The sequence below is a fragment of the Schistosoma mansoni genome, chromosome 4, assembly GCF_000237925.1.
Source record: "Schistosoma mansoni strain Puerto Rico chromosome 4, complete genome".
NCBI lineage: Eukaryota > Metazoa > Platyhelminthes > Trematoda > Strigeidida > Schistosomatidae > Schistosoma > Schistosoma mansoni.
This window is the reverse complement of record NC_031498.1, coordinates 8,603,744-8,619,827: the sequence shown is the minus strand read 5'-3', so window position 1 is coordinate 8,619,827 and position 16,084 is coordinate 8,603,744. Positions and strand designations below refer to the sequence as shown.

Below are 16,084 nucleotides of genomic sequence, written 5' to 3'. Positions count from 1 at the left end.
ATATTGAGGACTGACCGTATCAAAACACGTATTCACTTTTCTTCTCAAGAAGTTGAGTCAGTTTTAGTATATGCAAACAACGATGTCAGAAATGTATAGTTTCATTCTTTACAACGAGCATACTTCGATGAATGACAGACATTTCGATCAGCTGTTTATCAACGAGCTGATATTGAGACGTTCATTACGTTTACTGTCTGCTACAGCGTCTTAATCATTGACGTCTCTTCATACGAAATCGAAGCAATAATGTCACGATTTTGTGTGAGGGACAGCGATACTATTCAGATACCCAGACTAAAAAATATGGTTTTATCGCGAAATCTAATAGCTTCAAACCTAGTGCTCTAACCACCAATGCACATCTTAAGTGTGTTAATCCATAAGCCTTGTATTTTCATGGATTGGGTAGTCCTTAGCAGCTAAATGCAACGTCGTTTCAATTCAATCCGGGTTGAACAGAAAAGACGAGTCCATAATAGTCAGTGTGTATAGTAGATCAATTACATCCATCTTCAGGCTGCTTTTATAAAGGCCTTTTGACGAATATTTTTGCCCATAGTTTTTCATATAAGCTGCGATGTCGGAGACAATTTTAGATCATTTATATTTGTTTACATTTCAGATTTTGGTCAATTCATCTAACATTCGTATTTCTTTTGATTTTTAACCACAAAAATATTTGGGACTTCGGCCCCCACCTAACAATCAATTATCTGTTACATTATGAACTATTATGAGCTCAACATTGAGGTAAGTAATTTACAATAGGTAGATGTAGACAAAATTGCGGTCTAGATTTCTTGTATAGGCCACTGAGTAGGATTGTGTCATATGTTAATGATAATTTGCACTTAACATCCATTACGTCATGATTGGTTACGTAAAAACATCCTTCATTGTCCACTTAGGTTACATGTTACCTAAGTCAGTCAGTCACAGCGTAGAACTTCGTACGTACGTACATCAGTTCGAGCTGCCATACCACATTAGTACAGAGATGCAGTTGTCGATTCAAATTCCATAGTGGTAGAAGTAGTAAGAGTATAAGCAGTAATCCGAAAGATTAGGGTTTGAAGATGTTATTGAAGGAGTATAATACAGTGAAATAAATTTGAAAAGAGAAAAAGGATAGGGACATGAGAAATTCAGAGAATTAAAATTTGGTAGAACACAAATAGTGGATGCACCTTCGCCATTGCAAACGATTTTTAGTCATGTCATTCAAAATCGTTTGTTACCTAAATATCTATTCAAATCGATAACGGTTTCTGTAAGTTGGAAAGAATGGTGAGATCATAATTTGAGATGTATAAAGGAGCTTTAGTAAATCATAGGCTTCTGAATGTACTGCATAACAGACCAACCAAATTATAGTATCCTTGTTGGACACCTCAACATAGCAGTGGGTTGAGTGCCAGAAAATTTACCCATGTAGTTGGTTTCAGATCCTGACTCTGCTACACCTACTTCATTTTGAGTAGCCGGGTGCTATTATGACTGCTAACAAGAAATGTATAAAAGCTCAATACATAAAAGATGAACTTGGTAAGTGAACTCAGTCTTACTTCTTTTCACAAGTATTTTCCATTATCCCTGTTAGTTTTAAGTAAGCGTATTTCCCAACTAGTTTGAATAAAGGTAATTTATTGAAATACTGATTTAAAAGAACTAAGGTCTCTTCTCATCAGTGCAATAAATTTAATCTTTATAGTTACTGAGATAAGTCTTAGTGTTGTCTTCCAGATTTAGACGTAGTTTAACTGAGATATAAAGCGGTTCACTGAGATAAACATAACATGTAAGCTCAAACTCTGAAAACCCAATCGTGTTAGCTTTTAACTGTAAAGATTCCGGTGATCTAGAAATCAACTGCAAGAAATAACCTGTTGTAAACGACAGTTGGAATGTGTATTTCGAGTAACTGCATTAAATTGTACAAGTGCGTTGGATTAAGGTTGATGAAACCATGACTTTCCGATAAAATCTATCCATAGTTCTCTAATAATCAAATAAGATTTTGATTGTCTTAGGTAACTAACTACATACTGCTGTCATTTATTTTTCCGTGATTACACAAAGTTTTAGCATCTTTAGGTGAGTCAGTCATATTCAACGAAGGACCTGACGCCTGCCTAGGTTCAAGTTGCCGTATCACATTAACGCAACGAGATAAAATTATCAAAATAAATCCCAGAGTGGTAGAAGTAGTAGTAATTGTAGTATTAGAAAAGGTCAGGTATAGAAAAGAGAAAAAAGGTACAGGGAAATTTAAGGAATAATTGAAAACAAAGAATGGATGCACGTACGGTATTGCGAACGATCGTAGGTCATATCACCGAAAATCTCCAACCATTAGTTACGTTAATCTTGCGGACCTCAACCAAGCTGTCTGCACCTACGTATATGGTTCAGTTCATTTGTTAATGACTTCATGAATTGGTCCCTCAGGTAACATATAAAGATGAAATCTTGAAATATTTGAAATCAAGAGTTACTTTTCATAAACAGACAAATTATCTAGTGGTCTTTCATTTTAAACGAACTTTGTGAGGACTCAGATCACTATACTGACTTTAAAATTTTCAGTGAGAATGATGAATTATTTGTTGAACAATCGCGGTAAAGATACTAAGTTTATTTGGGATTTACCGGCTCAATTATCTGAGTGAAATATCTAATTAGTTATTAAATATCGAGTACACAACACCGTAGTCTTCTCTGAAATACTACATCTACAGTCTCAAAAAAGCGTTCCTGGATTAGGGATATTTTATCGCTTTCCCAATGCCCACTGGGGTTTAATGAAAAATCCTTGGATGCCTAATGGCTTTATGCGTCATCCCTGAAAGGGTCACATAAGATTTTGCCTGTCTTGGGGGAAAGGTTTTAAATATTGTCGTTTACATGATGTGATTAAGTAGACTTGTGCCAAACAATTTATAATTTGTCGGATTTTTGATACATACTATATACATATTAATGTTGTGCATCTCTTATCTGGGAGGTTTGTGAACACAAAGTTTATGGGAAGAAATGACTTAAGGTAAATAATGCACTGTCTAAACAATGTTCGCAAGTCTCTTTTATTAGAAATTCTAGGCACCTTGAAGTAGATTACACTTCCTTACTACCATAATTGAGGTAAAAGTAGAAAATAAATTACATTCTCAGAAGTATATTTTCGTAGCTATTTAACTTCGAAATATTGGTTATTATGTGTTCACTAAATACCCTGTCAGCAGTGCTTATTATTATTATGATCATTATCATGGAACGGTGACATTATGTCCTAAACATTCGAAGTTTAGTTATTACCTGAGTGTAAAACCTTGGGTCATCTACTTCTTAAGTATCCAGGCGTTGTCTTCATATCTCATTCAATATGCTTTAACTATTTAATAGGATAACCATTTCTATCATGGGATTGTACTTTTTTAAATGCCTAGTCCAATAACATTAGTTATTGGTTAGGGTGCGAATATTTCCAAACTGATATTTGTAATCACACAGAGAAATGATGTCAGTTGACAAGATATTTCTGTCTGATTTTTGAAGAGACATGTTTCTTGGTTAGATTTCTAACAATGACATACTTTAAAATCGATCGCAGTTATCCCTACATAGATATTTTCTGTTCGAATTTAGGACTGATTTTCAATCTGTTTTTCTTGCTCATCATGATATCGTTTTTGTGTAGTTGGTTTCCTCCTGCTTCAGTTCGGGCACCTGGGCAGTATCACAGCCCTCACACAAATCAAATGAGATTTGTGCGGCGCATATATATCTGGTGCCCCCTTGTACCAACATTTATGTGTTTGAATAAATAAAAATAGTTGGTTTCCCACTTGTGCTGTTTAGTGTTGTGGAAACCTATACTGGGTTATACATTTGATGCATACTTCTAGTTGGGTAACTTGTCCCAGTTTTTTAAGTTACGTATCATTCAGTTAACTCTTAGTAATATTTCGGATTCTTTTTTATACATAATGGCTTGCTCTCAGTTCTAAATATGTTGTGCTAACTTTCACTACTGAGGTGGCTCCAGGATCGGTAGTAACGGCTCAGATATATTCACTCTATCGATAGACCTAAATACTGATTAGAAATTTTTTCCTATTCTATGGATTCATTCTTTGAGGATCATATTTCCTGTACCTGATGTTTTACTGCCATTGGTGCTATTACCACTATTATTACTACTATCGTTGCTTCTACTACTTTAATATTCATGTTGATAATTTAGTCCCGTTACGCTGATGTGATATTGAAAATTAGGCTAGTGCACATTTTTGTCAGTTTCTATGTTGATTATATGCATGCGTTTGTGCTGGGTCTAATTAAAAACATCAATTTCAAACATAGAAAATTTAGGATCTTAATAAAAAGAATAAAAACGATTATATTACTCGATGGCTATCAGGAAAATAAGGTCCCCAGTGTTACCTCATTATGTTACCGAGTAGACTTTTCAATCAATGGGACGTTGGTCCCGTAGAGAAAGCCCTTTGTTTAAGCTTGGGCGTCTGTAAAGCGTCACAGACCTAACTTTATACATCGTATTTCTTATTATCAATTTGTTTTAAATGATGTAGTCTTACTATAACTAATTTTATTCCAGCCCTTTTACAGATTTGGTGGATTCCTCAAGTCTAGGAAAGGTTGTTTACAATGGCAGTGAGTTGGCTGTTTTAAGCTCGTTGTTAGATAACACATCTAAGTATGGACATGCAAAATTAAAAATATTCATTCGGAATCTCAATTTACCTCCATCACATCCCATACGTAAGAGTCTTTGGTCACAGCTTTTATCCACCAAATATTCCATAAATTTACAGGTTAGTGCTCTAGTGTTCTTTTGTAAAGTTCATCTTCAAATATTTGTTTATTATAAATTATAAATTATGAAGTATTCCATAGTTCTACCTAATTTTTTCTCGTAAATGGTCTACTATCCTATCTCCAACAGTGTTTTTGCTTGGGAACCGGGTTTGCAATTGTTATTTTTTCTAGATGTATTGTACTCCTTTTGTCGTAACGTCATTTATAATTACACCGACTAAATTAGAATTTGTCTGGAACTTCGTGCCTTACTTCTGCAATGCGGACTTAATGCTTTCACCACACACTGACAGTGATGCCTAGGTATCAATAACCGAACACCTTCAACTTCCACATTTCATTTTTAAGTGCCTAATTCCCGTAGTTATAGGGTGGGGAAGGGAGGACTGCTGCACGACATGATCATTTTGTGGATAGTTAGATACTACACCAGTGTTACATGTAACGTAAGCGAGCAGATACAAAACAAACCAACTAAACTGTGTAATAAGTAAATTAATCTACAGACCTAACCGTTTCACTAAATTCTCTAAATAAGTACAGGCACAAATCATTCTGAAACCATTGTTTTGCACTTAACAGGTTGGGAATATTTGCTAAACAATCTCAAATGTTTACGTAATACATGTGAAAGACCATGTATGTATTCACTGTATTCACTTGAACGATATCATCTGGATATACTAGGTCTATTGAAGTGTCTGGAAAAAAGATGGATCTTAGCAAAGTTGGAGTTAAAACATGTTAGGTCCATTTGTTCGCTCACAACAAAGGACAAAACTAATGACTGTAAACATTATTGACGACTAGGGGTTCTACTTAATGATAGCGAAGCTAAGAACGTATTTCAGGAACAACTAGAAAAACTATTGGGCAACCATCTAAGTCGTGCCCACCCCGAGGCAGCGTGGAATGACTTCCACCAGTATTCGCAGCGAGACTGACTGAAGTCTTAGGTAGAATCTGAGAACTAAACGTAATTCCATCTACCTGGTCCCAATCACTGATTGTGCCAGTCTGGAGATAAGAGAGTTATTAGGAGGTTTAGGAAGGATTTGAATGTGACCAACTTGGTCTCGTGTGCTGTTACGGGTATGAGGGTTAATATCACTTCCCGGCTGCCCACACCGTGGAAGGGTATTTCTTGAGGTACCTGAAAAGGAAGTTGGATTAATGTTAGTCTTAACGACCTGGGAGCGTGACCGCAGAGTCCAAGGGATAACTGCTTAAGGCCGGTCGCTCATGGCCTTTTTGTGGGGGATTTTTGACTTGTTAGCTCCGTTCTTCAAAGGGCCTTACCACCGGAGACGGAAATCCGTGAGGCAAGGTGAGGCGTGACATTTTTAGGGTCGACCTTTTCTAACCCCACCCCTCCTTATGGGAAGGCAGCATCGCTGCAGATGCTGGTTGTCCGAGGAAAACACCTTACTGCTGTTACACCCCTCTACAACCAGCATTACGACTTCGCCCTCAGACCTTGAGTTACTGCTTTTAGTCTTACCGTTCTCCAATCGACCTGTCTGGCGTGGTAGAACCTACAGGAACATATGTTCCAGCCAATATAACCCGGTTGGGTCATCACAATAGGCAAGCCCAACCACCACGCCAAGGTAGCAGCTACGGTCGGGAGAGATATCCGTCTACCGATCCAAGGACGGGTTTACTGCACAGCAGTTCGTTCCATCCTACTTTATGGCAGTGAAACATGGCCGGCAAGAGTAGAGGATATTTGTAGGCTACTAGTATTCTATCATAGGTGTCTTCGAATCACTGCTCGTATATCCTGAGACCACCGAGTAAGTAATGCAGTTGTTAGGAAACGGGTACTAGGTAAGGATGGAAAATCGATTGATGAAGTAGTAAAACTTCATCAGTTGAGATAGCTGGGACACGTGTTACGTATGCCCAACCACCGACTGCCCGCCCCGACGAGCAATGCTTTATGGTGTAGGAGCAGGTTGGAAAAAAGCTAGGGGCGGCCAGACCAAAACGTGGCATAAATCCATGAAGTCACTGACAAGTGGACTGAGCCATGTTGGTAGGTGTAAATCCCCTGGTTGGGATCCGCGAGATGATAGCAACCGATGGTTAGAGACCTTGAATGACATGGCTCAAAATCGCTTGCAGTGGCGAAGGTGCATCCACTATTTGTGTTCTGCCAAATTCTAATCTTCTGAATTCTTTATGTCTCTATCTTTTTTCTCTTTCCAAATTTATTTCACTGGACTGTACTCCTTCAATAACATCTTCAAACCCTAATCTTTCAGATTACTGCTTATACTCTTACTACTTCTACCACTATGGAATTTGAATCGACATCTGCATCTCTGTACTAATGTGGTATGGCAGCTCAAACTGATGTACGTACGTACGAAGTTCTACATTGTGACTGACTGACTGATTGACAACTATTACTAATTGCAATTACCTCGGAGAACAATGTTTCATTAGTCCTTGTACCACTGCATGAGTCTATATGGAGTGGCTTGAATAACACAAGTTTTCTGAGACTCCCCTCAAAGCTGGACACTATCATTTAACTGTTCTTTCTACCACTGCAGTTACTTGTCTTTAGTCCACTGTGAATAATGCACGTACGTTCCAATTTGATAATACCAGCCTGATTTCACGAAACCACTAATCTTATCTCGTAGTATGACTATGTGGATAGTTTTTCATATCAGTTTCCTGGTCATCACTTTTATCATATGAAAGTATTTATGCAGCAAATGATCAAAACAACAGTTTATTTTATCACATAATACAACGCAAACACTTCAAGGATGTTATCTAAATGTTTTAGAGAATGATGCACTTGTATTTTTTTAACACTGTATGATCATCAATATCATTACCTATTCTGGTAATTAATTTTCTAAATATTTGGATAGATACAAGCTTTTCTCACTGGATGTCTTCTGAGTAGTATCGGACAAATTGACTGATCATTTTCCACTTAATAGCGACAATTACTGGTAGTTAGCTAGTCATAGTCAACGTGAAGCCTGTGAGAAATATGTGTTATCCCAAGTTGCTATATCACGTTAAGATGACAAAATAAAATCAAAATAAACAGCATCATTGTGAACGATTTTGAGCCATATCATCTAGTCTCTAGCTACTGATCATGTTTATTGCAAGGACCCCGACCATTTAGTCTAAATATGCCAGCATAGCTCAGATCGACAGTCTGATGCCACATCATCGTTTGGCCACTCCAAACTTTCTTCTAGCATACTCCTACACCAGCAATCATTGTCTATCAAAGTAAACGATGGTTAAGCATATACAATATATGTCCCATCCACCTCAATCGGGGAGGATTTACAACGTTATCAACTGATATGCTATCTTTACATGGTGTCCCGAGTCTAACTTGAACATTGCTCACTCTGTCGTTCCACGATACGTGGCCGGTTGGAAATATTATTTAAGTGAATATAATACTTCTAATTTTTTTAACATGATCAGAAAATTATAACAACAAGTTTACCATATGCCCAAGTGTTTTGTTACTCGTTTATCCTCAATTCATCTTAGTAGTTGCGAATTTCCTCTAACAGTGTGGTCCATATATTATGGTTTTTTACCCTTACTTTAATAATGGAAGATAATCTGAAGTGTGCTTAATGAAGAACACTTCATATATCAATCATGCGTTTCAACCAGGAGTAAAATCAAATGTTTTCCCCAACCAGCTTTTTTTAATTCTTCATATGTATTAAGTGACACTCCTTTCAATAGATCATGAATAACTTTAGATCAATTTACGTTGATATATCCTAACAGTACAATGGTAGTTTACAAACATTCATAATAAAAGGGGTTAATAATGGAGGCCTATCAGAGTAAAGTAATGAGTATGCCAAATTTTGTATGAATGTTTAGTGATATCGTAGCATTCACTCATAGTTTTTCTAGTGTATAAGCATTTTCCTACATTTCTATGGAGTCCAGGCCATTTTTTTTGTAGTTCTATGGATAGTTACTTTGCTGCAGTCTAGATTCTTTAAAACTTACATATCGTTTCTAACTCATCATGTTTAGTGCAAATGATAAAGTAGTTATTACGTATCTAAAACATATCCCGATTATCTCACTACATAGCATCATCAGTTGATTTTCATCGCTCATATAATACACCACACTTAATTTATTGGATAAACAGTTCCTGTAGGTGGAAGTGATCATGTATGTACATCCAGTTGAAAAGTCCCAATGAAGACGGAACGCACGTCCTGGACTGAACTGCTAGTCACTACCCTTTTCTCCTTATAATAATTATTTGTTTATCGATATGAATCTTTTTGTATTGATAACTTTCATCTTGTTGCATGTTATTGATTTTACTTAGATTTCCGATTCAAGCATCCATAGTAATGATATTTCAACAACCAATGTTACAAACATTGGTGGTTCATCATTATTGGCTGGTTACGAGTTTTCTAATCAAATGTTATTGCCAACTTTTTTCTTAAATACACTTGGTCAAAATTGTTTACGGACAATATTACACAATATTTTTATTGACCGCCCAGAACTTGTTTATGCTCCACAGCTATGGCCGTTGACAGCATTATTTCTACACTATATGCCTATTACAGTTGTACGTAAATGTATACTCACCTTATTGGATCAACCTGGTGTTTTAATTCAAACAAAATCTGATTGGAAAGAACATTGTTTGTCATTAGAAGAGTTAGCCTATTTATGTAATCTTTTACGAAGAGGTAATCAGAAACGTACCATATTGTTGACTTCCAAATCAAGTGAGAAAAATGTTAGTGCTACCTGTAAAGAAGATCAAAGACGGCTTCAGTTGGCCCGTTGGTGTTTATTACTGTGGAAGTTACCTTTTGAACATCTTGTTTGTTTAATTGATAGCTTTTTGTTAGAGGGACCAAAAGTGTTCTATCGTGCTGGTTTAGTTGTAAGTTTTTCATATCACTGATTTTATATTATTTGTAATCACTGTACGATACATCTGTCCGAAATAGTATAATGTGTTTCCTGTTTTTAGATATGATGAAAGCTAGCTCATCCATGCAGCATTAATAACAGTTATTAATTACGTTATCATGGTCTGCGGTTCACTAAAAGATTCTTAAAGTTATGTAGACACATTATTATGATTTGTTTCTCAAACTCACTAATATTACATTCTGCTTGTTTGGCTTTGATCTACCTTATTAACTAACCACTTCCTTAAGAGTTCAAAAATTTGACTGTCGTTTTTCCCCCTATTCATATGAACTGTAGTTCAGTACAAGGGGCTTTAGACCTTCGTTAAGTCATATTTGTTAGTTTTAGACTTAAGTCTCATGTTAGTTAGGAATTATCAGCTAGACATATGTATAGTATGAAATGAACTGATACTCCCTGTTAGATTTGAACCCACCCCACTCAGTTTCACAGTTAGAAACATCACTACTAAGCCATTCTAACTGCAACTGACTTCCTGTAGAATTAACATATTTACATTGTTTGGTCACTGAATAATAATATCATGCTTGTCTAATACTTACTATTTAAGTCTTGTGCTTTACACTACACTGGAAACGAGTGGCAAATAATGTGTAATCAAACAGATTTATTAAAAGTGCACGTTATCGATTTGGGAAGCAATCTTTTACAAAGGTAATTTACTGTCCAAAACCTACCACTAGATATGAAATCACAATTTATGAACTGTGTCAACACGGTGGTAAAAAGTAGATCGAGGAAAGTAAGGATAAAATCGTTGAAATCTCTATAATATTAAAAACCAGAAATTAAGTCTCCTATTGACCTAAAACAATACGTGTACAATTTTTCCAGTGTGAAATTGAATATAGTTTTATTAGAAGCCTTATCGCTTGCCCCTAAATTCTGTGACTATCGATATGAAATTAATTAACTAAATACGGACCTGCAGTTTGGGAAATTATTTTCATAAACAACAGATTTGGTCCCAACCTCATTCGAAGAACTTACTAGATTTCTGAACACGTTGGTTGACTGATAGCTGGCAATAATGCGAAAACGGTAAACATCCCGTCAAATTTCCACTTACCAAACAATATCAAGATGCTTTACGTAAGTTTAGAAAAGATAACACTGACCATAAGCTAGCCAGACAAAGGAGAAAGACTAGTTCTTGTAAGCAAAACATATTGCATCAATCAAAGAATTTATTTTTGAATTATCTGACTACATTTCAAAAACTCAAAGGCGTTAACGTCATGAATGTAACATCAGAGAAACTATTGACTAATTCACTTCATAAATGTTGATTGTCACAGATAAACTTCCCTAATGAAAGTCATTGAATTATCATGTCGATGTTTAAGGAGTGTGATGATATATTTTCCTCGTATAATTCTAATTAAATTAAAGTCAAGTAGTAAGCAGTTGTTTATTGGTAGCCGACTTATGCGTTAAATAAAGTTTTGAAGGTTATAGTACGATTTAATTTTACTACAAAGCAGATTATTCAGTAATAAGCCCATTATGGAAGTTCGATACCAATAGAAATCTTGGCCACTGTATAATCTTCATTTTTAAAATTACCATAGTGTTGAATCGTTTCTAAAGAAACTATACCATTGTGCTAAGCACATTAATTGTGTTCCTTTTTTGCAATCTATCGTTTAGATTCTTAAAGCCTCCTTATGTGGAAAGTATTCAAAGCTTAGCAGTGGGACCAATGGAATCGGAAGAAACGTTGGGGATTATTCTAATGTGTTTGCGTATGATGAAGAAATATTTAAACATATCCCATTGACGCCATCAAAGTTAATGAGAAAAATGTTCTCACTGCGTGGTGTGAGTCGGATAAAAATTGCTCAGGCAATCAAAAGTGTTCAGTCTCTTCAAGGTAATTTTTGCTCACCTAACAATTTGTAAAATATTTATGATATTTTAACCATATTTGTTTTTTAATACTAAGAGTTTTCTTTTTAAATGATGTCTTATTATTAAACGAAACACCAAGACTACACAGTGAAGTGAAGCTGTTCACATGATGAATGGAAACAACAAATGATCTATCTAGTCTTTATAAGTGTCCTAAAACAGAAGATAAACACTATGATAGTGGTAGTTTATTACTCAGTAAGTCTCATGAATATCGAAAGTTATGTGTTTTCATCGCTAAGTTCGTAAACGCGAAACCACATTTTTTTTCAACGTTGATTTATGGGGAACTACTAGTCCAACAGTGCAATAAACTGTCCATTAAGATTAATTGAACCAAACATTAATAAGAATTAAAAATGTACAATAAACAGTATTTTTGCGGTGATCATATTTTCTCTCAACCTCGCTATGTTTGAGTAGATTACGAGTTCACCTAATCTGCAAACAGAACGAAGACTCAGAGACACAATGACCAAATCAGCTAACTATTCCGATGCGTCCCAGCCCCGCTAACTAGAGAGAGAAGTCCAAGGTCAGAAAAGGGTAAGATATTCAATAAGCAGCCAGAAGCACAACTCAAGAGTATATATACAGAGTAAAAGTGTATCTTAGAAACATTACAAAATAACATACTGAAAGAGACAACGAACCAATAGCATTTAAGGTCCTCCCAAGTGGGAAATACGACATGAAGGTGAAAATGGGTGCTTTTGGCGCGAAAACAAGGAATTCAAATTTTTAACATAGAATTACAAAAATTAGGCATTTACCAAGGGAGTTATGGGGATCTAACATATCCAACAAACCTATTATTGCATACTTTTACATCCCAGTTTTACCTGCAGATATCGATTGAAATATTCCTGTCCTACTTAGAAAAAATAATATTATATATTGTTTTGTCAAGTCCTAATCATCAACTACACGTTGAAACATTTTTCTTTAATGCGAGTAAATCGATTATTATTCTTAGACCAAATAATTATATATATATATATATATATTACTTGTCTTAATTCAATTAATTTTTACTTTTTTCTTTAACGAAAGTGAATTTCGATGTTGACAAAGAGCTAATTCAGCCATGTAATAAAAGCGGAAAGAATACATTCGCTGCTTACTTACTTGGTGGTGATGCTGAAAAACAAATTCATCCCTCTGAGTGTGTATCGAGTAATGAATTAGCTTCAATTATCACATCGGTTGATGATCGCAAATATTCCTGTTTATTCAAACCATATCGAGTATTTTCATCCAATGTAGATGGTAATAGCCTGCGTACATTTTATGCTAAAGCAGCAGAGACAGAAAATCCTGCAACAATTCTATTGGTACGTAGTTTGTCAAGGAATAGTATTATAGGAGCTTTTTGTTCAGACAGATGGCAACCTCATGTTGAATCTGTTTACTATGGAAATGGTTTATGCTTTCTATTTCGCATTAAACCTGGTCCATTTGTTATATATAGATGGATTGGATCAAGTTCTGATGATGAAAAGATTATACATTCCATACAATATCAACGCTTTCAAAGAGCTTCAAATAATGGTATAGAACTTGGTGGCAGTATAAGTAATGGACCTCCAGGTTTGAGCTTGGATAGTTGTCTCACAACGGCTTCAAGTGGTCCAACTCTAACTTTTTCTAATCAGTGCTTGATTACTGATCCAGTTGATCTAACACAAACAGTTCAGTGTGAAAATGGACAAATTGGTTGTATGTTCACTGTTGGATTGGTCGAACTAATCGGTTTTCGTGATCTCTAAACTGTTTGAAATTACATAAATTATTCAATCTTATGATATTTTTTTAAAATAAAGTTTTCCTTGATCTGTTTATTTATTACGCAGTCAGCCTGTTTTACCTATGCGTGTATGAGAGAGATATATATAAGTCGTTTTTGTTCTTCCTATTTGTTTATTATCGATCTTTGTATAACATATATTTATGTAGTTTTAGACAAATACATTTGGGCAACTAACTACCTATTTAACTATGATCTGTGTTAAATCAAAACATTCCTATGCGAAAAAATGGACAATATCACAAATGATAATGATTATGTATATTCATTTCTTTTCTTTATAAAAAAAATATTTGTAACTTTCTACTAGTACTTCTGCTACTATTATTATAATTAATATTCTCATGAAAACCTAAATGATGTGCAATTTATTGTCTTTTTATTGTCAATCCTGTGCAAAATTCATTTATTTTATGATATATTTGTTTATCTCTAGTCATATTCTCTTGCTCAATCATACCAATACTTATTTATTTATTTAAACTAAGAAAGATAACTAATTTATTTACTGCTTAATAGAAATTTATTTTATTTGAATTCCTGTTTCTCAGTCACTATATATATACATATATGTTACTACATCTTTTCATATTCTTCAGTTGTTTTAATTAACGAATGAATAATAGTTATTTGGTATGTAGCTTCTTTATAATTAGCGCATGATCATATTTCAGTTATTGTTGTAAAATTGCTTGCTTCATATGTTTTCACGGGTTCATCTGGGTTTCTATTTATATAAAATAGATGGGTTTTGGCTAGCAGTAGAATTTAGAATATTTGTAATATCCCAATGAGTAGAAAAATTAAATTTTCTGACGTTTCGTGTAAGTCACTTCTTCAGAGAATAAATAACCAAATTAAAATTAATCCAAGTTTAAATAGCCCCAGTCGTGGGGCTATGGATGTGCACTGTTGAGGATTTCCATGCCGGGATGAAACTGTCGTCCAGCGCTCTCACGTTTTTAGTGGTTGTTTAGTTTAGATCGGTTCGTGATTTTAGTAAAATTCAGCAATCGTCACAACCCTATACTGATAATAAATACTTCTTATTAGGTCGGCGAACCATTGGTGGATAAAGACAATCTCTAGAACAATCCACTAGACATACAATTATCAATATTCGGTAGCCATAGCTAACTACTTGCAGTAACTGAGCTAGTATGTGAACAATCTATCGATTGTGAGTTAGAAAGGCACGCTTTATATCTAATTATTTAATTTCTTAACTATATTCATATGTCAGATCTAACGGTTGCAAGGCATTAAGAGCTTCAAAACTTGTTAAAGTTAATAAAGAATAAAACTTTTGTTACAATAAGCAACGATCACAAAAGTAGGTCGTGCTATAACAGCACTTTTGGATGATAAAACAATCAATCTCACCATGAGAATAGGCTGTTCGAGCAGCAAGCAGGAATTAGAAAGAAAAATCACTACATAGAATTATTCATGATAAAAACAACGTAGGAAGACAGTGATCCCCAAACACACTTCACATCATTATTAGTACCAATTTCTTTAGGTAAACTATCATTTTTACTCAAAAAGCACATATTTCAGTGAAACTTTATCTGTTAAGTTATTTTACACTGACTTGTTGAGCCCTAGAGATTATGCAAACAGTGAAGTTTTCACTTCGTTCGTTCAAACATTAAATTATATTAATGACAGTATATTTAAAATCTATGCCATCTCGTCACAATCATGTACCCATTATAGACGAATATACATACTTCGAAACTCGTGCTACTGTAGTGAACGAGAACACGGGTGGACACAACCGGATATAGTTGAACAAAGAACATTTTAGTAAAATCTGAGAACCATACAATGGATACTTAATTTACAAAATATCAATCGTCTTAAACTTGACTATTCTTTTGCAAATATCGATCAATTGTCTCAGACCTCACTGTTCCTTCATTTCCATACCAATCACTTTCTTTCCTTCTGCTGCCAGACATTATATTCCTGACTAGCGTTATATACTACTTGGGTCGATATAAGTTGCACATACTACTACTAGTTTTTTGTCTATAAAATTAGCATACATTGATCCTCTAAATCTTACCGCCGATCGATTATTCCTCTGGTTTTAATGGACGATCTCTTACTGAATAAAGTCAGAAACAACATATTTCTTACATGAACTATGTTTAATTTTAAGTGGTAACATTTCACCTTCTTATTTTCATTGCTTACGTTCAGCTGTGAATTATGGTCACTCTAATAACATATAAATGCATAATTTAGTATACGGTGGAAAATAAACCGTCTGTAAACATTTATTGTACGTTTTGTAAGCCACTATTAAAATGATTGTTGTTATTGTAAAACCGCCTTACATTTTTAATTAGACGATTAACAATCTGTAGAAACTAGGGTCTAAACAATAATCATAGTGTGAGACAACACAACGGGGACTAGATACAATTCAGACGCATGACATTTTCTCTCTGTCTGAGGTTGCAGAGACAACGCAAGTAAGCATTGAAGAAAAACACTCGGGCGCCTCATTCTTGCTGAAGATTATCTGTGTTC

At 34.9% G+C, this 16,084-nt stretch overlaps 1 protein-coding gene across 1 annotated transcript; it reads left to right on the top strand.

Moving 5' to 3' along the window:
* Positions 1-736: 736 nt before the first annotated feature.
* On the top strand, positions 737-13,505 carry Smp_207050 (rab-gap/tbc-related; the record flags this gene model as incomplete). The annotated part of the gene is made up of 5 exons (XM_018796723.1): positions 737-753; positions 4,622-4,838; positions 9,197-9,772; positions 11,476-11,698; positions 12,790-13,505. The coding sequence occupies 5 exons, from the start codon at positions 737-739 to the stop codon at positions 13,503-13,505; spliced, it is 1,749 nt and encodes a 582-aa protein (XP_018651836.1).
* Positions 13,506-16,084: the final 2,579 nt, after the last annotated feature.